The sequence below is a fragment of the Chiloscyllium punctatum genome, chromosome 5 (assembly GCF_047496795.1).
Source record: "Chiloscyllium punctatum isolate Juve2018m chromosome 5, sChiPun1.3, whole genome shotgun sequence".
Taxonomy (NCBI): Eukaryota; Metazoa; Chordata; class Chondrichthyes; order Orectolobiformes; family Hemiscylliidae; genus Chiloscyllium; species Chiloscyllium punctatum.
The window spans coordinates 16,272,016-16,295,855 of record NC_092743.1 but is presented as its reverse complement, the minus strand read 5'-3'; the positions used below and the strand labels follow the sequence as shown (position 1 = coordinate 16,295,855).

General features: G+C 41.2%; 1 protein-coding gene across 1 annotated transcript in view; it reads left to right on the top strand.

Moving 5' to 3' along the window:
* The first annotated feature begins 1,473 nt into the window (after window positions 1-1,473).
* The window catches only part of LOC140476911 (guanine nucleotide-binding protein G(s) subunit alpha-like), a 287,271-nt gene continuing 264,904 nt past the window's right edge, over window positions 1,474-23,840 (top strand). Inside the window, exon 1 of the mRNA XM_072569833.1 lies at window positions 1,474-2,219. Within this exon, the coding sequence (XP_072425934.1) occupies window positions 1,790-2,219 (430 nt within the window). The 5' untranslated portion in view covers window positions 1,474-1,789. The remainder of the gene's footprint in view (window positions 2,220-23,840) is intronic.

The window sequence follows — 23,840 nt, the reverse complement described above, 5'->3', positions numbered from 1 at the left end:
TCACGAATAACTGCAAGCACGGTTAACCTCACAGAAAAGTTGACAGCAAAATCGGACTCAATTCTTAACTGTTTACAGCAAACAAGAGTATGGTGCCATAGCAAATAGCAAACAAGTCACATGATATTTCTAAAGATGCCACACCTCTTTTTAAACTTCTATAACCTCAAGCAATTAAACAATGTCTTGTACTTTAAAAAAAACTGCTTTAGAAGGTGTTGTGTTTGACTCACGACGGAAATATCTTGTTTTCAAAATTATAATTATAGCTCCTGCCTCACGCACTTGATGTGATTTCTAGATTCATTACACCGATTTAAATAAGTTTGAAAGCTGTACAAATTGTTTCCTTGCTCGCCAGGGCAACAGGGTGAAATTCCAAAATATTCTTCCCCCTCCCCAAACTCCTCCAATTTATGCAGATATGACACGCTGGGTATACTCGGGTAGTAGGTCAGACGGTATCTGAGAGGTTTTAATGGTCCAGATTTCATCAAAACACGATCGGTTGCCTTTAATAAAAGCAAAATGTCGCAGGTGCTGCAAATCTGAAATAGAGACAGAAAATGCTGGAGAATCTCAGCAGGTCCGGCAGCATCTGCGGAGAGAGAAACAGAATTAACATGTTATGTCTAACGACTTCGGGTTCCAAAGAAAAGTCCCGCTGGACACAAAATGTCAGCGGTTCCCCTCTCCACAGATGCTGCAGAGTTTATCCAACACTACTTTTTAACATGTAGCATATATATTTCGCTGTGTATTGTATAGTGTTGCATCTACATAGCTCCGCTAGTTCAGGATCTTTCCGTCGAGTACTTGTCCATCTATAATTAATATTATAATCTTTAGTCCATTTACTAACCGGTTTTTTTATTTTAAATACCTTTCACAAGAAACATTAAAGACCTTTTATGTTTTTCTAGTTACCCTCTCTCTGGGGGGGGGGGGGGATAAAGAAACCCCTCGTTGTTTGAGGCCTTCTAGGCTTTATATTTGGGACATTGAAATCTGATTTTTTTTTTAAAAAGCTGGATGATTAATGAAGGAAATTCCTCTGTCAAGCAGTGTTTTTTTAAAACCCAAAATATCACTCTCTCAGAGGAACTCACCCTCCCTCCCGCCACCAATTCTTTAGTGTTGCTTATGATTTAAAAATCAGGGAGTTCGGAACGATTTGAAGAAGGGAGAGGGGAGCTGTCAAAGATATTCTTCCATGGTGTGTTTTGGGACAGCGTTTTGTTGTTCCTCCATAGATATCATGAGGCTGTAAACAAATCCGAAGAAATGCTGTGACTTGTGCGTTTTTACCAAAGAAGAAATGATTCTTGAGGACAAGTGAAGTCCACAAGGAGGTGAGGGAATTGAAGGGCAGATCAATGAATTGTTGGGAGAGGGGGGGGTGGGGATGGAGGAGGTCGGATTGGTTTGGCTCTGGTTCCAGGAGCTGGGCTGTGAGTTTGGAGGATTTACGGTAAGGTGGACCACTGGTCACTGGGATCAGGTGATTTATGAGCGCCGTATCTTGCTTGTGCACAATGGAACATTGGGGATTTTAAACCATTCCGTCTCTTGCCTTTTCTGAGAGGGAAAAAAAAAATTCGGGTGTTTTGTTTTTAAATTTGGGGGAGCGGGAGAGAAGGGACTGTAAATCGACCGGCTGCATTTTGGTGGGTGGGTTTGGGGGAAGCGTGAGGATGAAACGCTGATCAAAGCGGTTTGTTCCAGGCCCTGTGTGTGTGTGTTTGGGGAGGGGGGGGGGAGGTATTTGCCTCTCCCTGTCTGTGGAAACATGGGGATGTGCTACAGCCTGCGCCCGCGGCTGTTCAGCGACCCCATCGCGTCAGTGTCCATCAGCAGCAGCAGCAGCCCGGACTCGGAGCCTTCGGCAGCGGCTTCAGCCCCGGCCCCAGCCGCAGCCCCGCAGCCGCGGGGGGAGACGGTGGAGCGGCTGCGGAGCTCCGACTGGCTGCGCGATGGCCCCCCAGCCCAGCGCAGGGAGCCGGACCGGCTCCGCGACTGGCAGCCCCAGCAGAACGGCGGAGAGCGGCAGCACGGCGCCAAGAGAGCGGCCCCCGAGAAACCCAACAAAAACTGGGACAGGCTGCGGGCGGAGGAGAAGGAGGCGGAGAGGGAGGCGAAGAAAGTCAGCAAGTACATCGACAAAATCCTGAAGGAACAGAAACGCGAGTACAAGCAAACTCACCGGCTGCTCCTGCTGGGTAAGGTCATGTCAATGTAAGGGCCCCGCTTCTCTCTCTCTCTCTCTCTCTCTCTGTTTGGGGGTAGACTGACCTATTAAAGGGACACTGAGGGATGGCATTTCATGGTCAGTGTGCACGCTCCCTTTCCCTCTGCTCTGACAGACAGCTATGGTTTTGATGGTTCACACTTTTTAATTTCGTCACTTCATCCATCATTGTCTTGAAGTTTAAACTTGCGCCTCCGATCTTGTATCAAAACCCATGTCAAATTAGCACTGAGCAACTTGAGTGCTGTCAATGCAAAAAAAAATACCCCCACTGAGCTGTCTTAAGGATGTGACCGGCAGGGTTAATGAGGATTTTTGTCTCCTTGTGACAGCGTATTTTCCACATAACTTTGCATCATCACCAGACCTGGCCGCGTTACACAGTCACCACAATTCATGTTACATTAATAATCACACAACACCAGGTTATGGTCCAACAGGTTTAATTGGAAGCACTAGCTTTCGGGGCGGCGCTCCTCCATCAGGTAGTTGTGAAGGACCCAATTGTAAGACGCAGAATTTATAGCAGAAGTTTACAGTGTGATGTAACTGAAATTATACATTGAAAAATAGCTTGTCTGATGAAGGAGCTGCGATCCGAAAGCTAGTGCTTCCAATTAAACCTGTTGGACTATAACTTGGTGTGGTGTGATATTTAACGTTGTACACCCCAGTACAACACCAGCATCTCCAAATCATGTTACATTAATGCCCTGGTTGGAAGTAGTGACCCTTGTAAGCATCCTTTTAGTAATGAAGGGCAGCCAATGGATTTAGTCCACTTGGGTTTTAAAATGTGCTCCAGGAAAGGTTTTTCACACAAGAGCTGACAAGGTTGAGTGCAGCATCAGTGTGGACAGACAATTGATTTAATGGGGTTAGGGTTAAGGTTTTGAAGAAAAGCTATATTGGATTTGAAGCATTAGCTCTGTTCACGGTTCTTCTTTGGTATTTGTTTCACACCTTTATTAATGTTAGCAGCCTGTTACCTACAGGATGTTTGCAAGGGTCATTATTGTCCAACCCATTAATGTAACATGCGTTGTAACAAGGTGACCAAAAAAATGCAGATAAATAAAGTGGAGTGAGGTGTTGGAAGGAGTACAATGTGAGAAAATGAGGTTTTCACTCTAGTTGGAAAAACAAAACTTAGTTTAAAAAAATGCGAAACTATTAAATAGTTTAGGGGGGAATGTGGTGTCCTTGCGCAGAACACACAGTTTCATGTGCAACAAGCAGTTGTGAAGGTAAAGGGTGTGTTGTAAGGAGGTTAAAGTGGTGAAGTTACACTGCAGTTGTACAGGGCTTTGTTAAAGCATATGTGAAATTTGGAGTTTGATTACTGTATCTAAGGAAGGGTTCATTTGTGTTAGAGTGATTGAAATGAAGGAGAAAGTGAGGACTGCAGATGCTGGAGGTCAGAGTCAAGAGTAGGGTGCTAGAAAAGCACAGCAGGTCAGGCAGCATCCGAGGAACAGGAGAATCAACATTCCGGGTAAGTTTCCTGATGAAGGGCACTTGCCTGATATGTTGATCCTCCAGCTTCTTGAATGCTGCCTGATGTGATTGAAGTGAAGCTCTGTTAGATAGACTTTGATTTTGAGTCTATGCAGAAAGATTGATTCGAACCTGCCTATACTTGCTAGCGTTTGCAAGAATGAGAAGTAATCTTTTTGAGGTTTGTATGATTCTATGAAATTTTGGCCAGATGGATGCTGAGAAACTGTTACCCTTGAACTTGAGGGTACAGTGTAAGCCTTTTAAGATTAAGATGAGGAAGTCTGACACTCAATTGGTAAATCTTTGGAATTTGTTACCCCACAGGGCTGTGGCTATTCAGTTGTTGAGCATATTCAAGGCTGAGCTGGCTAGATTTTGGAATCTGAAGGAAATGTGAGGATCAGCGGTGAAAGTTGAATTGAGGCTGAAGCTCAACCTCCCTCCTCCGTGTTGGATAGCAAAGAAGGGTCAAGGATCCATGTAGCCAATTGTTCCCCTTAAGTTAAAACAAAGAAATCTGAATCAAAAACAGCAATTGCTGGAGAAACTCGGCAATTGTGAAGAGAAAGGAGAGTTAACATTTCGGGTCTAGTGAGCTGTCTTTAGAGCTCTTGGATTCTGAACAAGGGTCGCTTGACTCAAAACGTGGAATTAGTTTCTCCCCACAGATACTGCCAACAGTGCTGAGTTTCTCCAGCAGTTTTGGTTTTTGTTGCTCCTTGTCCTAACTATAGAATCAAATGTTCAAATGTCAGTTTGTCTTTACTGATAGACCTGTTGTGTTTCTAATATTATTAAATACCAATACCAAGGCTGTTCTCTTGGAAATTTGAAATGATTGTGTTCTGTCTAGCATACTTGCTTTTCTAAAGAATTACTCCATGTTCCACTGAACCATTAAATGGACGTAAACCATTTTAAGTTTTGATTAAGAATATCAAATATTTAAATGAAATCTGTACGTATGTTTTGGGATTTCAAATAAAACCGGCTTGCGAGACTTGAAACTTCAGAGGGCACCACATCCCTCTGAACTATTTAAGTTTCTTGTCATTTACAATGAGTTCATATTCTTCAAAACATAAGGCAAGATCTAAAGAGGCCCTGCTTTTTCCTTTTTCAGAAAGCCAACTCTCTACAATCTTCCTATTACAGCATTTAACCATTTAAGAAATTCCAGGGTCGTCTTATCACTTACTATTTTTAGCAATGTATTCCACTTGTTGATTTTGTGTGAGTTGATACTTCCTGATGTAAGCCCTAGACAGGCCATTCTCTTGGGATAGATGAATTATATTACAGGGTAATTAGGGGAGGAGAATTTGTAAAATAGTCATGGTCATTTTGAGGAAGATAAATGACAGCTACCAAACAGATCTCGCCAGATCTTCCTGAGCCGTTTTTCGGGAAATAAGCAATGTAAATTGGGATTACCGATTTTTATATTATTAACTGTATCATGCAAGATATTTTACAGTCTAATGTCGTTGTGTAATAAGGTTGAAATGTGTGAGTGAATTAGTGACAAGTGCAGAAGCAGTTTGTGCGAAGTGTTGAGTCCAAATGAACGGGATGTGAATAAAGTGCTGTTGAGTGCATGTTGTGTGACTTAGTGTTTTAATATGCATATCTGATCTGAATTTGTATCCCTGGAAGAAGGCTAAATATTGAGTTGACATCAGGCAAGTAAGAGGAGATGACAAAAGATCTTGGAGACAGATGAAAAAAAAACCTTGCCATGCTCTATGTTATGCGTGACAAATTACATTAAGTTTGGATTAATAAAAGGAAAAATTTGTATTTATATAATCTTCCATGACCAGGGAATATCCCAAAGTGCACTCAAGCCAGTGAAGTCCTTTTTTGAAGTGTAGTCAGCTGTTGAAATGCAGGAAGCATTACAATTCAATATAAACACAATTCAATACAAATACAAGGCACCATATATGTTAGATTTGGTAGAAAAATGTTTGTATTTCATGGTTGCAATATTATAATGTGTTACGAGGAAGTTTTAAGGTGTTGTAGTGAATGTCATAGCGGGGGATATTAAATTGAATTGAGTTCTCCAGCCTCAGTGTTAACTGTGCAATGGCAAATCACAGGGATAGACTGTTAAGCCCTTGTACCTCTTTTGCCATTCAGGCTACAGGATTTTCTGTCGTTTGCTCCATTTAATCACTTTTGTTTCATATATCTTGGTATTTTTACCCAAGATATCTATTTCAGTCTTGAATATAATCCCAGAAGCTAAAGCTATTTGGGAAGGGAGTTGTAGGTTGTGTTTTATATAAAATAAATGCTCCTGAATACACTCAGGTGATCTGACTCTAAGTTGCAGATTTTGTCCTCTTGTCTGGATTCCCTCACCAAAAGAAATAGTTTAAACAGATCTACGTCATTGAAACCTTCAAATTTTCTCAACCTTGATTAGAATACTATGCAATCTTTCTGAATTCAGGGAAAAATGAACGAAGTTTATGGAAATTATCCTCATCATTTAATCCTTAAAGCCCTTATCATCACTCTATTGAATCTGCACTCCATCCTCTTGAGGCCAGTACGCATTTCCTGAGGAGGTTCGATGGCTAAAACTGAACCAAAGAGGATCTGTGCAAGGCTCTGTTCAACAGAATCCTTTTTTTTTTGCATTTAAATGCAGCTTTTGAATTAAGATAAAAGCCAATCTATTACCCCTTTTATTAACTAGTAGTGTAGCTTTTAGTGACTTGTGTACATAGATATTTAAATACTTGCTCACAGCACTTACCTTAATATTAAGCATTTGTTCTTACTTCTGTTATTCAGACCTAAAGTGAGGGACTTCACATGTTTCCACATTAAACCCCATCTACCACAAGTTCTACCACTGTTTTAGTCTGTCTGTACCATCAATATAACCAAACAGTCAGATATGAGGAAAGGATCTAATCATTCAAGGGTCTTTTTGAAGTTACTTTTGAGGAACAAGCAAGCAAACACAACAAAGCAATTTCAGAGATTTAAGATTGCGTTTTGAAGAACAAATTTAAGGCATGTGTCAGAAGATGGTCATCATTTACAGTGGTTTGCCATGCATGGTGTGATTGAGGCTAGCGCATTCAATTTTTCAGTTGTATTTAGAGGTTTTTCATGGCTGTATAAGATCGAATGGGCTGAAGGGCATTTGATATTTTGAACAGTATCTTCTGAGATTGAGATTTCTGCGTCCATATTTTTAGTATTTTCAGGTCCAATCTAGCGACAAAGTACAATTGCACTGTATCAACATTTTCTAGTAATTTATGAAAAATATCAAGTGACTTTAACTTAATTTTAAAGTTTAAATTATTAAGGAAAAAAGAGGAGTGAAATTGTTTCCATATTGAATTGTGTTTTGCTGACAAAGCTCACCTGTGATATTTGATTCCAGCTAAAATGTTATGGCAGTGTGTATACGTGTGTACCTATAAACATAGCTTTACATTGAGTTCATAGGTGTTTCACTTTTAATGTGCAGTCAATTACTGACCATTTTGAGTAGCTGTGACAGAAAACCATTTATGCAGTTTATATAAGGAGATGGAAAGAATCTGCTTAATCAATATTACTGTTTCAATATTAATGTTCTATTTCTATGCTGCTGTTTGATCACCAGTGTCCTTACGAAGGACATTTGCCTCAGTTTAGAACTAATAGGTCTGCAGACTGATTGGAAAATTTGTAAGTGTTTAATGGAAGTGCTGTACTAAATTTCACTGTCCTCTTGTACACCTCTGTGTGAGTGAGTGTGATGGATTCTGAAGCAATTACTGTTATCTGACTAAATAACATTCTCTCTCCTTAAGCGTGACATAAAAGAAACCTCATGAAGGTTGACTCAAATTGGCTCTGTATTGACTAATTCTGTTTTGATGTGGGTGTTTATTTTCTCCTTCCTTTTTTTCCTTTTTGTTTTTAATCCTATGCACAATAGTGGATTATCGCATGAAGTGTTTGGGACAAGTTAGATCACATGTCTTTTGCATACAGAGTGTTCCCTAATAAAGTGATCAGGCTAGTTAGTCAGATGTGAGGAATTGTTTTCCTCACTGTGATACGATGATCTGGGCGGCTATGCCACCTGAGGAGAAGGAATAGTAACTTGTTGAAAAGGAAATTGGGAAATACTCAGGGGAGAAAAACATTGAGATATGAGGTGGGAATAATTGAGTAACTCCTCTTCAAATATGACATGATGAGTTAATTACCACCTTCTGTATTGATATTTGCTGTGATTATAGACATTTAACTACTAGCTTGTTTTCTTCTTTGAGAAACCATGATCCACATTTCCTGATTGAGGTGAATAGAGAAAGGCAAACTACCCTTAAAACTCTGATCTATGGTTTGACACAATGACCTTCAAATTTCTCTCAGCTGTTATTGTGTCTTCCAACCAACTGCTGTCCCAATACCTCTCTCACTCTACACCATTGCTTGAGAATAGGTACGCTGACTTTAATAGAAGAGCTGTAACATAAATGAGGTAGGAATGTTACTGCTACTGGAGATCCCAAGACATTCCCATACAGAATGGTTGCATTGATGTCTTTGGATACAGTAACAATGCAAATGATTGCATTGGATTAACAGAAGGTTGATATTATTGTTAAACAGCTTTCTCAACCTATACACCATATTGGTGTTGTGTTTTTACTTTTGACAATTTGTATTTGCCTTAGCCATTTGATTAAAATTCGGTGACCAAAAAAACCCCATAAACATCAAAACAGTTGTCTGTGCAAAATCTTGTAAACGTGCTGTTATATGTAAGGGTTAGTATGCTCAAAATAGTGCATTTTCCCCAACACTGTTATATTCAAGGTAAGAAATATAAAGCAGGACCAGATTAGAAAATGATTCGAATGGCCACAACATCCAAACATAGATGCTCAGGTAAGGTCATATGTTAGCCAACATCACTGCTGTCATTCGGTATTGTCAATACCTCCAGCCCCATAGCTGGCTTGTTGTTGTTCTTTCATAGAGGTGATGTAGTTTATATGTAGATGAGCAAGCATACTCAACTGCAAAGGTGAACCAAATCTGTTAGCTCTTGTGCCATGTGATGTCCTAGGGGAGGTATGTTTGGGAACGTGAGTCCGATACTGATGCTGTTAATCTTCTTTCTTGTAGTTTCTTTTCTAGACCAGTGACTGGCAGGAGCCTATAGGCTGCTACCAAAGATCAGAGAAGAATATAAATCACTGAAGGCAAAATGGAGAGTACAAGGAACAAACTTGCCCAACACGCACTCTGTTTCCTTGTGGTTTCTGTGAACCAACTGGCCGAACACTCCTGTGGTTTCAGTGAATCTCATTGAGATGAAGAATGATTTGTAGCTCCTTGAAAGTGGAGTTGCAGGTAGATAGGATAGTGAAGAAGGCATTTGGTATTTCTTTTATTAGTCAGAGTATTGAATACAAGAGTCGGGAGGTCATGTTGCGGCTGTACAGGACATTGGTTAGGCCACTGTTGGAATATTGCGTGCAATTCTGGTCTCCTTCCTATCGGAAAGATGTTGTGAAACTTGAAAGGGTTCAGAAAAGATTTACAATGATGTTGCCAGGGTTGGAGGATCTGAGCTACAGGGAGAGGCTGAACAGGCTGGAGCTGTTTTCCCTGGAGCGTCGGAGGCTGAGGGTTGTCCTTTATAGAGGTTTACAAAATCATGAGGGGCATGGATAGGGTAAATAGACAAAGTCTTTTCCCTGGGGTCAGGGAGTCCAGAACTAGAGAGCATAGGTTTAGGGTGAGCGGGGAAAGCTATAAAAGAGACCTAAAGGGCAACTTTTTCACACAGAAGGTGGTACGGGTATGTAATAAGCTGCAAGAGGATGTGGTGGAGGCTGGTACAATTGCAACATTTTAAGAGGCATTTGGATGGGTATATGAATAGGAAGGGTTTGGAGGGATATGGGCCGGGTGCTAGCAGGTGGGACTAGATTGGGTTGGGATATCTGGTCGGCATGGACGGGTTGGACCGAAGGGTCTGTTTCCATGTTGTACATCTCTATGATTCTATGATCTAATTGACAGTGTAGATTGTTGGCCATTCTCTTGTTCTATGAAGCAAAGTGCATTATTCCAGAATGTTTCTTTATGCTATCTGTAGCTTTCCTCATGTGGGAGACTAACATGGACTAATTCTGTGGCATTGCAGTTTTAATAGCCAGATAATCAAGCAACCTGCATTATACACACAAGATGTGCACTGCTCGGAAATGGTAACATTTTCTCGAATAAAGAACCTAGTCCCAGTATCCCATTCCCAGTTGAGAATCAGTGTAAAGTCCCCTTTTGCCCTTCCTGAGCAGCCCCAAGCAACAGAGAGACATTTCAGACACCCAGCTATTCTGTGATGTTTGATAGATTGAGGTATCATGCATGGTTTAGTACTGCCACTGCAGTCCTATTATAAATTGCATTAAAGCAGCCCAAATCCAATTTATATTTGTCATTTTACAGCCAACCAATCAAGGAAATGTCTTCAGAGGCCAGAAACCATCATACTACCTTGCCCCTTCATTTCCCTATTGTATTTTAATTCCCATTCAGACTTTGCCTTTAATTTGCCTCTCTGGCATGTGAGTGCAGAACATAGTTTTTTTAAAAACTGAGGGCAGTACTATGTTAGTACTTTTGCATCTTGTTAGAAAAATATTACTCTAACAAGAATGTTTTCAAAGAAATAATGTTCCCTGAAGGGGATTTACTGAAAATATTAACATTGGTAAAGTCGCTAATTTTCTGGTTTATTCTATATCCATAGTAAGGGTGAAAAGACACTGGATATCATAGAACATAGCATTAAAAAGGTTTTTCAGGCAATTCTTTCTTTTACACTTCTTTTGGAAGAACTATTCAATTTGTCCCACTCCCCTGTTCTTTCCTGAAACCTAGAATTTTTTTAGTACATATCCAATTCTCTTCTTAAAAGTAACTATTCAATCTGGTTCCATCAGCCTTCCAGGCAATGCATTCCAAATCATTGTAACTTGCTGCTGGCAGGATACTCTCACCCCCTACAAGGTTCTTTTGCCAATGACCTGATGTGTATCCTTCAGATTACATATCCCTCTGCCAGGGGCAATGGCTTACCCTTGTTTAATCTCCCCTCAGCCTCCTTTTGCTCGGAGGAGGACCATCTTAACTTCAAATAATAGAAACCTTCTCTCATTCCTGTTGCCATTCTGATAAATCGCATTTACACTGTTTCCAAGGCAATGACAGCCTTCCAATTGTGTGATGTGGAGAATTGAACCAAATTGATGCCTAATCAGCACTGTACTGCATTGTCCTATATTCTCGGTTGCTGTATATACTGCCCATGATCCTATTTGCTTTCTAAAGAGCCTTACTGACCTGCGCAGTTACTTTCAACGATTGATGAATTCACAGACAGCCTTGCAAAAGAAGTAATGGAGAAATTGCCATCTTTCTCACACCTTGAGTATGTAAGACCTGGAACTCAGTGCCTGAGAGTGTGGTGGAGATCATAAGATGGAGCAGCAGAAGGAAGCCATTTCGGCCCAGCAAGTCTGCTCCACCATTCAATGAGGTCATGGCTCATCTGATCATCCTGTACTCCGGTTTCCTGCTATTTTCCTATAACTCTTGATGATTAAGAGTCTGTCTATCTCAGCCTTTCATGACCCAGCCTCAACAGCCCATAGGGGTAAAGAACTTGTTTCTTTTCAATGTTTCCACATTCACTCTGTCAAGTCTCCTACAAACCTTTTAGAACTTCTCCATTCTAAATTCCAGTGAGTACAAGCCCACTGTATAAAATACCAGGCACCAACCTGGTGAGCCTTCTCTGGATGGCCTCCAAATGCCTGTATATCTTTCCAGAGGTAAGAGTTCCAAAACTGTTCACAGTATTCCAGCTGTGGTCTGATTAGTGCCTTGTGTAGTTTTAGCAAAATCTCTCTACATTTGTACTTGATTCTCTTTGAAATAAAGGTCAACATTCCATTTGCATTCCTTCTTCTCATCTGAACTTAGATGCTTGTTTTGAGTGTTGCATGTCGAAGGACTTTCAAATCCCTCTGTTTTGTGACTTTCTGCAGTCTTCCACTTAAAGAATATTCAGTTCCTTATTCTTCCTGCCAAAGTGGATCACCTCATGTTTGTTATGCAAATGATGAAGAAGCCTAAGGCCACAACTTTTGGGCCTGTGAAATGTCCTATCTGAAAGATTAAAACATTTGAACAATGGATGAAGGTGTCTGTTCCCCACAACTATCAACAAATGTCCTGATGCGTGGAGGACAAATAGCTTCAACAAAATGTCTTTTTGTGGCAATATTTAAGCCCTTTCGTACCAAATGACTATTCGTAGAGCAAATCTGCTCTGAATACACATCCATAAATTGGATTGTGACTTCTGGATGCATCGGACTCGGGATTTTTTGACTTCTCTAACACGCTCTTGCGCACACTCTCTCCATTTAGCCTCAGCGATGTGGTAGGACTTACAGGAGAAGGTGGCCACGTGTGGTTTCTCTCCAGACTTTCTTATCTTGAACAGTTTGTTCCCACTTATGGATGTCTATTTGGCAATGTTTCAGAATAGCTTTTAAGCTCGATCTCTAATTATATAATGGCATAAATCGAGGTTGAAACTATCATGTCTTCCACACATACCCACATATGCCTTAGTGCAACCCTTCTAAAGGTAGGCTAAAGTGCCTTTAATGAGACCAGTTTGGATTTGAAGCATTAAGCTGCTTTGTGTGTAAAATAATCAGTGTCTTATTTGTTACTAACTAGAATCAAACATTATCTTAAGTTCAATTGACTATAGAATAAGGAAACTGATACAGAAAGTAATCCAATTAATAGACTTGCTTAACTGTTCTGACTAACTGTATTAGCTTCCTTCACTGGACCAGACCTCCTCTTATGGAACTAGCTTTTTGACTTCTCATGTATTTTCTTTTTAGCTTCTCTTTTTGAAGTTGGTGGGAAAGACTATAGTTCTGATTTTTTTTTACTATGATTATCATTAGGCCTGTCAATAATACCAGCAGAAAATATCAGATTTCCAGCATCTGCGATATGTAAGAGCATTAAATGCTCAATGTGTCAGGTAGTTTCAGTGGAAAGAGAAACTGACTGCATTCTCCCTAATTTTGGGATTTAGACTCAAAGGAATATTCTCATCTTTTTTTTAATGTATAAATAAAGAGTGGCAATCCAAGCTTAATGGATCTATGATGAGGCAATGTCCCTTGTTGAATGAGTTGGAAACAGAATGCACACTGCAACATTCACCACTGATTTATTTGGAATTAGCATGTGCCCTCAATTGCATAAACATTTAGGCTTTTCTTTTGAAAAGGTTGTATGCATTTGATCAACCTGTTACAGAGGCATAGAGCTATACAGCATGGAAACAGACCCTTCAGTCCAACTCACCCATGCTGGCCAGATATCCTGGCCAGCACTGCTGCCTCACAGCGCCAGAGACCCGTGTTCAATTCCCGCCTCAGGCGACTATCTGTGTGGAGTTTGCACGTCCTCCCCATGTCTGCGTGGGTTTCCTCCGGGTACTCCGGTTTCATCCCACAGTCCAAAGATGTACAGGACAGGTGAATTGGCCATGCTAAATTTGCCCGTAGTGTTAGGTAAGGGGTAAATGTAGGGGTATGGCTGGGTTGCGCTTCGGCGGGGCGGTGTGGACTTGTTGGGCCGAAGGGCCTGTTTCCACACTGTAAGTAATCTAATCTAATCTAATCTAATCTAAAACCTCGTCCCATTTGCCAGCATTTGGCCCATATCCCTCCAAAAGTTCCAATTCATATATCCATCTAGATGCCTTTTAAATGCTGTAATTGTACCAGCCTCCTCCACTTCCTCTGGAAACTCATTCAGTACATGCACCACCCTCTGTGTGGAAAAAGTTGCTCTTTATGTCTGTTTTAAATCTTTCCCCCTTTCTCCTTTAAACCTATGTCCTCTAGTTTTGGACACCCTATTCTGGGGAAAAGACCTTGGCTATTCACCCTAAACATTCCCCACATGCTTTTGTAAACCTCTATAATGTCACCCCTCAGCCTCTGATGCTCCAGTGAAAATAGCCCCAGCCTATTCAGTCTCCACCTATAGTTCAAACCCTCCACTCTTGTCAAATACTTGTAGATCTTTTGAGTCCTTTCAAGTTTCACAATGTTTTTCCCCAAAGCAGGGAGCCCAGATTATGCGTGTTGAAACCATTCTCAAATCTGTGTTGTGAAGAAAAGCTCTTTCAGAATTCTGAAAGAAGCAAACTCTCCGTGTTAGAAATCTGCAGCTGTTTGCCGCTATAATTTTTGAGTTACCTCAGAGCAGAAGTAGTGTGGAGTAGCACAAACTTAAATGAGAAAACCAGCTCGAACAAAGCCAATAAGGAACTTGTAAAGAAAGATTTATGAAAACAACCAAGCAAAGGTTGCTGGAAGCAGAAGAGAAACATTAGAGTGTTTGGTCTGGCAAAGTGCCATTGATACATCTGAGACATTGACCCTGCACATGCTCAGACAGCAGTATCTGACTTTGGCTAACAGAATTGTACAGCTACTGTATGCTATGTTTGTATGAATCTATGTGAACGTATGTCTTTATTTTGGTTTACTATGGCACACTGTTTTATAAGAGCATATTTCAGTTTTGTCATACCGAACTGGCTACCAGAACCGACTGATAGAGACTGAATAATTCAAATTCCGTTTTTGTCCCGTGGTCAAGATGGGGAAGCGGTTGGAGAGGCTAACCTATAGGATATGACTGTCAGAGTAAGGGGATGAGGCCATTGGGATGGCTACTCCAGGATAAGTCGTGACCAGAGCCGTGAGGGCTCAGTGGACAATATTGAGCAAAACACCAAAGGGTAACCATATACTTGCTGTAACAGATTGGAGCTGAAAATATGTTGCTGGAAAAGCACTGCAGGTCAGGCAGCATCCAAGGAGCAGGAGAATCGACGTTTCGGGCATAAGCCCTTCTTCTGCTCCTTGGATGCTGCCTGATCTGCTGCGCTTTTCCAGCAACACATTTTCAGCTCTGATCTCCAGCATCTGCAGTCCTCACTTTCTCCTATAACAGATTGGAGCATGGATCAGGGACAGAGGAGAATGTAGACTGAGAAATGACACAGGTTGAGTGTAGTGGTCAAAGAGGATTTGACGCTAGAGAAGAGAATGATGTCAGATATAACGGCCAGATGAGGAGAATAGCAGGGACCTTTTTTAGCAGGTGACTACATGATGGATAATAAAGTATGTGGGATGATGTTTATATGGACATCAGGCTTGAGATGACATGCCACAGAAGTTAATCTATAGACATTGGTTAGAGGTAAGAAGTTACAAGAGGATGTTTAGGCATATGCTTTTTGTTGAATCTTTTCAACTTGAGGCAATGCATTGAGGTGAAGTTCAGGAAGTGTTACATAATTCACTTTGAGTTCAAAAAGGCAGATTCTAAAGTGGTTTCCTGTGCAAATGGCAGAGACCACTATTAGGAACAGGATTGAATATTGGCAGCCCTGAATTAAAAGCCAAGGAACAAGGTGATGAAAGAAGGGGCCAGGAATTGACCAATTCCATTGTAATAGTTTTGAAGAAATAGAGAGCATGGGTAAAGAAAATGTAAGGTGGCATATTGACTAGCAGAATAGGTAGTTCAATGTATGAAGAGAAGATGGAACACCTTTTTTAGAAGCTGAAAATAGAATAGACCTCACATGGTAAGCTTTTCAATTGAGTATAATGACAGATAATTGGATTATTATTTGCAGTTTTTTAACCTGTAGTTCTGCAAAGGTTATTACATCACTGAAATAAGTATAGCATTCACTTGAAGAAAAAATGAATGCTATACTTATTCCAGTGATGTAATAACCTTTGTCCTTTACTTAAAGAAAAATATAACAAGTATTTTGGGATTGGAAAAAAACAGAGCTGGAGAAACTTAAGTCTGACAGTATCTGTGGAGAGAGGAACAAGCTTAAGGTTTCATGTCCAATATTCCTCCACCTCCCCTTCCCCTTAATTAATCATTAGCCACATATTCATTTCTTAACTCTTATTTGCACTATGTTAGTTTGTATGTGGCGTGGATAATAGGTTCGGCTTCTGAATTTGGTGCCGAGCTCCTCATACTGACTCTGCAAAGCCTCTTTCCTTATCTTGTCCATGTTGCAGTTATCTACATGAGCCATAATGGCTGATTCTTTATTTCCCACTAAGATCCTTCCCAGCCCTAAGCATGTGTGTCACACCTTGTCACTAGGAAGGCAACCCAATCTCCGGACTCTTGCCGTTTAGCTGCAACAACACTGTTCATCCCCCTCACTGCACTGTGGCATCATGTCAATAAATTCCTTTTAGGCATTCTCCCTGCCCCTCCCTATTTAAGTTGATTCCTGCATCACCATGCTAGAGTCAGTTAGCACATCCACTCTCACTCTTCTCCAAAGAAACAAAATAGCTCAAACTTGTCAAAATCAAATAAAGAACTGTAGAAGCTGGAAATATGAAACATTGCTGGAGAAACTCAGCAGGTTTGGCAGCATCTGTGGAGAGAAAAGAGTTAACTTTTCAAATCAGGTGATTCTTCATCAGAACTTCTAAGTCACCAGACCTGAAAATTTATCTCTGTTTCCCTCCACAGATGCTCAGGTCTGCTGACTTTCTCCAGAATCTTCTGCTTTTGTTTCAAACTTGTTAGAAATCTTAAGGCTGAGGCTCCTGCATCGTTGTCTGTTGCATCCCCTTCCCTGCCTCACTTACAATCACACCTTCCTTCACCCGCCAGTGACCAAATCAGAAGACCCTATTGTACACATTTATGACCACCACTGAAAGTACCAGGTAACTTTCATCCTTCCTCAATCTGCCATAGCATTTGTAGTTTAGTCTCCGGCTCAGAAACTTGGAGCTGAGGCTTCTCCAGTGACAGATCTACAGATCTTACTGCAGACATGTTCACCCTGGGAAAACCCCAGCCTTCAGGCACTCCTACCTTCCACAAGTAGACTCAAAAGGGAGATGGTGTGCGTGTGTGTGCTGACTCGCTCTCTCTCCCTCCTGCCTGTGTTGACTAACTTCCATGTCTTTTCATAAAATATTAATTTCAGTTCAGGCAGTTGTCATTTAGTCCATCTTAATTTCACAACCTCTGTCCTTAATGATTGCTGTGGCCATTTTACATCAATTTTTTGTCCTTTTTTTTTGTTGAAAAATAATTTTACCTATGGAAATCCCAGTTAAAGTTAGATTATATGCAAAATTAATATTCAGGTAGTCTATCGCCACCGTGACAGTTTATTACGAATCTGTTTGAAGAAGCAAGATTTTATCAGGAACATAAGAGCCAACAAACTATGAATGCTGAATGTACAAAATTACAAGTGAAAAAATGTTGCATTCAAATAGCCACTCTCATGATCTCCAGAATGCCTTAATCCTTAACAAGCAAAAATAGATATCGAATCTCCTTTATTGTTACGTACTTTTTTTTTGAAACATTGGGTAATCATATCTACTTAACATTGTGCTGTAATATGAAGTAAACTGCTGCTTGGAGCAGAATTCATGGAAAAAGATCAAATAATTATTGAGTGAACATACTGAATGGTGCATAAAATTTTGATTTGTTAGTTTTGCCCATCTAATAATTTGTGGTGATGGAGGCTCTTGCGGTGCAGTGGTAGTGTCACTGCATCTGAGCTAGGAGGGCTGAATTCAAGTCCCACCTGCTTCAGAGGTGTGTAATAACATTTCAGCATGATGATTAGAAAACAGCTATAATTAGTGATGGGTAAACCAAATTTTCTTTGTAAAATGACATCCAATCAATACTTCATATTCAACAAAAGTTTCTGAGATGAAGATTTCCTGGTTTTAAAGGTGACTGAGAATAAGTTTATTTTTGTTACGGTTTAAATCTGAGAATTGTAGGGGTAAAGGTGCCTGGGGGGACAATGAAGGCGTCCAATTGGAGATCCTGGGAATGTTTGAGTAAGAGTTACTAATGATGCTGCTTTCCGCATAGTGCTGCTGTATTGAAGGCAAAGATAGTTCAGAGAACAACCACTGATGACCCATCCGAAGGCAGCAAGTATCTGTACAAATTAGTTGGGGATCATGATTGGAAGGGATTTCTTTTGACATACATCAGTCAATCTTGCATGCTTTCATAAGGCTGTTAGTTCATAATTCTGAAACCCCACCCCCAGGTGAACTGAGTTGTTATCAGATAGGGTCCTACAGCACAGACGGTGCCCATTTGACCTTTTGTGCTTGAGCTCTCTGCTAGACTGATTGAACAATTGTTTCTATTATTCTTCAAATATCTGTCCCCTTACCGTATTTGAAAGATTCTGTGGCTTCTGATTGTCTTCCAGTTCTTTATTATTCTCTTTTGTGAACTGATCCTCCCTTTCCATCAGATTCTTTTGTCAACTATTGACAATCTGTGGCCCCCAGTTACTAACCCACTTGGCAGAAGATTAATTTTCATACTACTTGCTCTATCAAAACCTACCCTCAAGGTTTCCCCCATGTCTTCTCCATGATTCCATCTTCTCCAATGTCTTCATTTTTAGTTCATTCATGGGTGTCATTGGCTGGGCCAGCATTTATCCATCAGCAATTGCACTGGTAAATGTGGTAGTGAGCTGCCTCCTTGAATCCCTGCAGTTCTTCCTGTGTAAGAACACTCACAATGCTGTCAGGAAGGGCTCTCTGGGATTTCGATCCTCTGACTGTGAATGGAAAGTCAAAATAGCTCCAAGTCAGGATGGTGTGTCTCTCATGGGAGAATTTGCAGCTAGTGGTGCTCCTCTGTATTGGCTGCCTATTTTCTAAGTGATAGAGGATGTTGGTTTAGAATATACTGTCAATAGAGCCTGTAGTGAGCTTCGGAAATGCATCCCATAGTTGGTGCACATTACTGCCACTGAACGATGGTTGTGAAGGGAATGAATGTGAAAAGAGCTGAATACAGTGTAATCAAGCAGTCTACTCTTTCTTGATGGCATTTAGCTTCACTCATCCACGCAAGTGAAGAGTATTCCACCAGGCTCCTGTCTTGTGTCTGTGTTTGGTGCACAGGGTTTGGATGATCAGGAAGTGAATTACTCACTAACCTCTCACTTATTCATGTAGCCACAGTAAGACAATCCATTTCAGGTCCTGGTCAATGGTAACCCCCAGGTTACTGATAGTGGGAAATTCAGTGATGGTAATGCCATTGAATATCAAGAGGAGATGGGTAGATTCTCTCTCTCTCAGAGATAGTGATTGCATGACATTTGTGTGGTGTGAATATTGTTGTTTTTTGCTTTTCAACCCAAGCCTGAAATTGTCCAAATCCTGTTGCATTTGAACACAGAGTGCTTCAGTATCTGAGGAGTCATGAATGGTGCTGAGCATTGTGCAATCATTGGCATATACCCCGCTTTTGACCCAATGGTGGAGGGAAGGTCACTGAAGCACCTGAAAATGGGATGCTACCCTGAGGAACTCCTGCTGAGATGTCTTGGAGCTGAGATGACTGACCTCCAACAATCTCAATCATCCTGTTTGTCACATATCACTCTAATCTGTTTCCTGTTGATTCCAGTTTTGCTCAGACTCCTTGATGCCACACTTGGTCTGATATGGCCTTGATGTCAAGGACAGTCATCATCTCCTGTTTTGAATTCCAGTCTTTTTTATTGTCCATATTTGAACCAAGACTGTAATGAAGTCAGGAGCTGAATGGCCCTGGCAAAAGCCAAACTGGACATCACCGAGTAGGTTATTGCTGAGCAGGTGCTGCTTGATAGCACTGTTGAATACATTACCCATCCCTTACTGATGTTTGAGAATAGACTGGGGCAGTAACTAATTGACTAGGTCGGGTTTGTCCTGGTGTTTGTAGACTGGTCATTGCAAGGCATTTATCCATTATTGGGTAGATGCCAGTGTAACTATACAAGAACATTTTGGCTAGCAGGTATAGCTAATTCTGGAGCAAAAGGCCTTTGTAAGCTTACTGGAATGTAAGTGCCAAGATACCTTCAGTATCCAGTGCCTTCAATTTTTTTTTAATAGTGAATTAAATGTTTGAAGACTGGCATCTGCAATGCTGGGGACCACAAGAGTAAGCCAACTTGGATCATCCACACCAAACTTCTGTCTGAGGATGGATGTAAATGGAACAGTGCAGGGCTCCCACATGGTTGAATTTGTGGAGTCTCCTCCTCCAGTGATTGGATGTGGCAAGACTGCAGAGCTTAGATCTGATCTGTTGTTTGTGGCGTTGTCCGTTGTTTGACATGCAAATACTCCTGGGTTCTGGCTTCGCTAGGCTTTTGGGTATGCCTGGTGCTGCTCCCCCCTCTCTCCTTTGAACCTGGCTTTGTGATAATGGTCAGGTGGGTCACCATCAAGTGACAGGATAGTGGTTTAAATGTTGCTGATGACCCGCACCACCTCATTGCTGCCCAGCTTTTTAATTTTTAGATCGATTCGAAGTGTGTCCTGATGTAATTATCATGATGTAATTGACACACAGCATTAGGAAACTGTGTCTCCACATGATCGCAATGGTCACTCATAACAGGAAAGTCATCATCTGTAACCAATGATCGGTGAGGATGAGATTGAGTATGTTTTTCCTCCTTGCTCGTTCCCCTGCACCTGGCCTAGCAGCAAAACTGTTCAGGACTCGCTCAGTTGGGGTGCTGCTGCTGCTGGACATTGAAGCTCCCTACCCTCACTGCTGTCTGTGCTTCCTACGAGAGCAGTTCAACCGGGAGGAGTAGGGATCTGTCAGCCGAGCAGGAGGGGGTGCTGGTAGGTAGTAATCAGTAACAGTTCAATTGTATTCTTATCATCAATCCTAAATCTCCATATAATAACATCGACAAAAGAACATAGGAGCAGGCCATTCAGCGCCTCGATTTTACACACCACCATTCCGTGTGGTCATGGCTGATGTTTTGCTTCAATACTTCCCAGCACTGTGCCCAAATTCCTTTTTTTTTAAAAAAATTCATTTTATGGAATGTGGGCATTACTCGCTAGGCCAGCATTTATTGCCCATCCATAGATGCTGTTGAGAAGGTGCTAGTGAGCTGCTTTCTTGTTCCGTTTCAGTTTTTGATGCTTTTGAGATGTAGACATTTCTGTCAATATCGAACATACTCAACTGAGCCTCCACAGCCCCCTTGGATAGAGAATTTGAAAGATTCACCACCCCCCACCATTTTGAGTGAAGATGTTCCTCCTGATCTCAGTCCTTAAGTGGCTTGTACATTATTCAGAGATTCTATCCCCTGCTCCAGTGAAAGTCCTCCTTGCAAGAATTTTGCAGGGGACTCCCAGACTATTTAATCTTTCCCCATGGGGCAATCCCACCCAGGAATGGTTTGGAGAGCCATCAATTCATTTGCTGCGTGGCACAGGTAAGCAGGGCCAAACCTGCATTCAGCACTCCAAGTGTGGTCCCAGCAAGGTCTGTATAATTGCAGTCATATAAAATTACACTTACACCACGCCTGTAATGTAACAAGACATCTCAAGGTGCCTCATAGGAGTAATGTAAAACAGTTCATGACACTGCGCCAAATAAAACGATGAGATCAGATTACGAGAGCACTTGGTCAAAGAGATAGGTGGTTTAAGGAGCCTCTTTTAAAGAGGAAAATGAGTGATTTAAGAAAACAGTTTAGATCTTGCTGCCTAAGCACAGCCACCAATGTTGGAATGATTAATATTAGAGCTGAAAATGTGTTGCTGGAAAAGCGCAGCAGGTCAGGCAGCATCCAAGGGGCAGGAGAATCGACGTTTCGGGCATGAGCTCTTCTTCAGGAATGGGGATTAATATTAGGCATACATAAGAGGCTAGAGTCAAAGGAGTGCTGATTTCTATTGGGCTACAGAGTTAGGGAGGAGTGATGTCATCAAAGTATTTGAAACAACGATGAGAAATGTGAAATTCAATTGTTGCTTAACCAGGAGTCATTGTAGGTTAGCAAGCACAGGGCTTACTGTGAGTTAAGGCATGGCCAGCAGAGTTTTGGATGACTTCCAGTTTAGAGAGAGTACCATGTGGGAGACCAGTCAGGAGTGAAGTGCCTCATCCCTGGTTTCTTCCTGGCAATTCTCTGAAACCTCCCCATCATTTTGCTGCCCTGAGTTGTAACACAGTGCTCCAGCTGAGGCCTAACCAGTGAGTTTTGTGAAGGTTTTGATCTGACTGCCTTGGCTTCTACATTTAATGAGCCAATTGACAAATTCACGCCAAAGTAGTTTTGTTGATGTATTTATAACAGCAGAATGAGAAACTTCTGTCCCCACAGCCTGGGCTGAAATAGAACACTGGTACTTGTGGGCAACTGACCTTAATTGGCACAATGTAAATAAATGTATTAACCTATTCACAACAACAAAAGTATTGACATTTTTATGCTGCATCTTTCATGTGCGAAACAGTTTATAGACAGCGAGTTACCTCTTGAAATGTAGCTACTGCTGACAGTATTCTTAAAATGATTAGATATTTAACAGTCTTTTGGCATTTTCAGCATTGATCTGGTTATCAACATTCAGATATCAAAGGTATATATTTCCACATTTGAAGGACTGAGAGATCCTACAGTCTTATCAGCGCAATTCAGTGTCTTTCTAATTTTGATGTGCACTGCTATTGTTATGCCAGAGTTCAGTAGAAATAGTATTGAGGTGTCAGTGATAGATTCGTGGACAATTATTGACTTTTATAAAAATATCTTTAGCTTAACTGTCTAGTGTGCTGGTGGTAAGACTTTACTTGCATATCCAAATCCCATCATGTTGCTTGGCAACAAGAGCAGAAAGCAAGTCTAAAATGATTCTCCAACATGTACCGCTGCTCTATCCAGCCCTTTTTATGTTGCTGAGGAGCATGGGAAAGAACTGTAACAGATGAAAAAAAAGGATATGGAAGACTGGAAGATGGATGGCAAAATATTAAGCTGAGATAAAATCCCAGAGTACGGATTCCCTGACCTTTTAAGGCAAACTGTACATCAGAGGGTTTGACTTTGTTATATTTCTGTACCCCCAGCATGTAAAAGATCATCCCTGTTTTTTTTTTTAAAACTGCGAGAGATAGTGGGATTGATGCCCACATTCTCCACAATAGTTTTGCAGGCAGCAGGGTGGTTCAGTGGTTAGCAGTGCTGCCTCACAGCACCAGGGACCCAGGTTCGATTCCAGCCTCTGGCCACCGTCTATGTGGCGTTTGCACATTCTCCCCATGTCTGCGTGGTTTCCTCCGGGTGCTCCAGTTTCCTCTCTCAGTCCAAAGATGTGCAGGTCAGGTGAATTGGCCATGCTAAATTGCCTGTAGTGGTAGGTGCATTAGTCAGAGGGAAATGGGTCTGGGTGGTTTACTCCTTGGAGGGTCGGTGTAGACGTGTTGGGCCGAAGGGCCTGTTTTCACACTGTATGGAATCTAATGTTCTATCCATTGCTTTTCCCAACCAACTCAAGATGCAGGCACTTGGGAAATCTCAGCAGCATTTTACCACAAACCTTGCTAGACAGTGTGGTAATGTTCTTCAGAAATCCACATGGTCACTGTTATAAGACAGTAAGACATGAGTCGGCCTCATCTCTCGTCCCCTCATGCAAGCAGCTCCAATTCCATTGGACTCTGTAACACATCAAATATATGACCAATATCTAATAATTTTTAATTTCCTAGATCAGTTGATCTCTCATTTATCCAGTAGGTATTATTAATAATGTTATTGGTCAATTTTCCTCACTCATTAACTGAGGGCTTTAATGGATCAGTTTCAAGGGTAAAATAAAATAAGGAACTGGATGCTGGAGATCTGAAACACGTTTTTAAAAAAAATCAATGCACTGTTGGAGAAACTCAGCAAGTCTGGCAGCATCTGTGGAGAGAGAAACAGTTAATGTAGTGACACTTGTTCAGAACAACGCTTTCTGATTTTGAGTGTTTGACATTAGGGGGCAGTGGATGCTGTCTGTATCATAGTCTGCGTTGTTGTACTCTTCATCTTTATTCTGAAGGTCTGAATTAT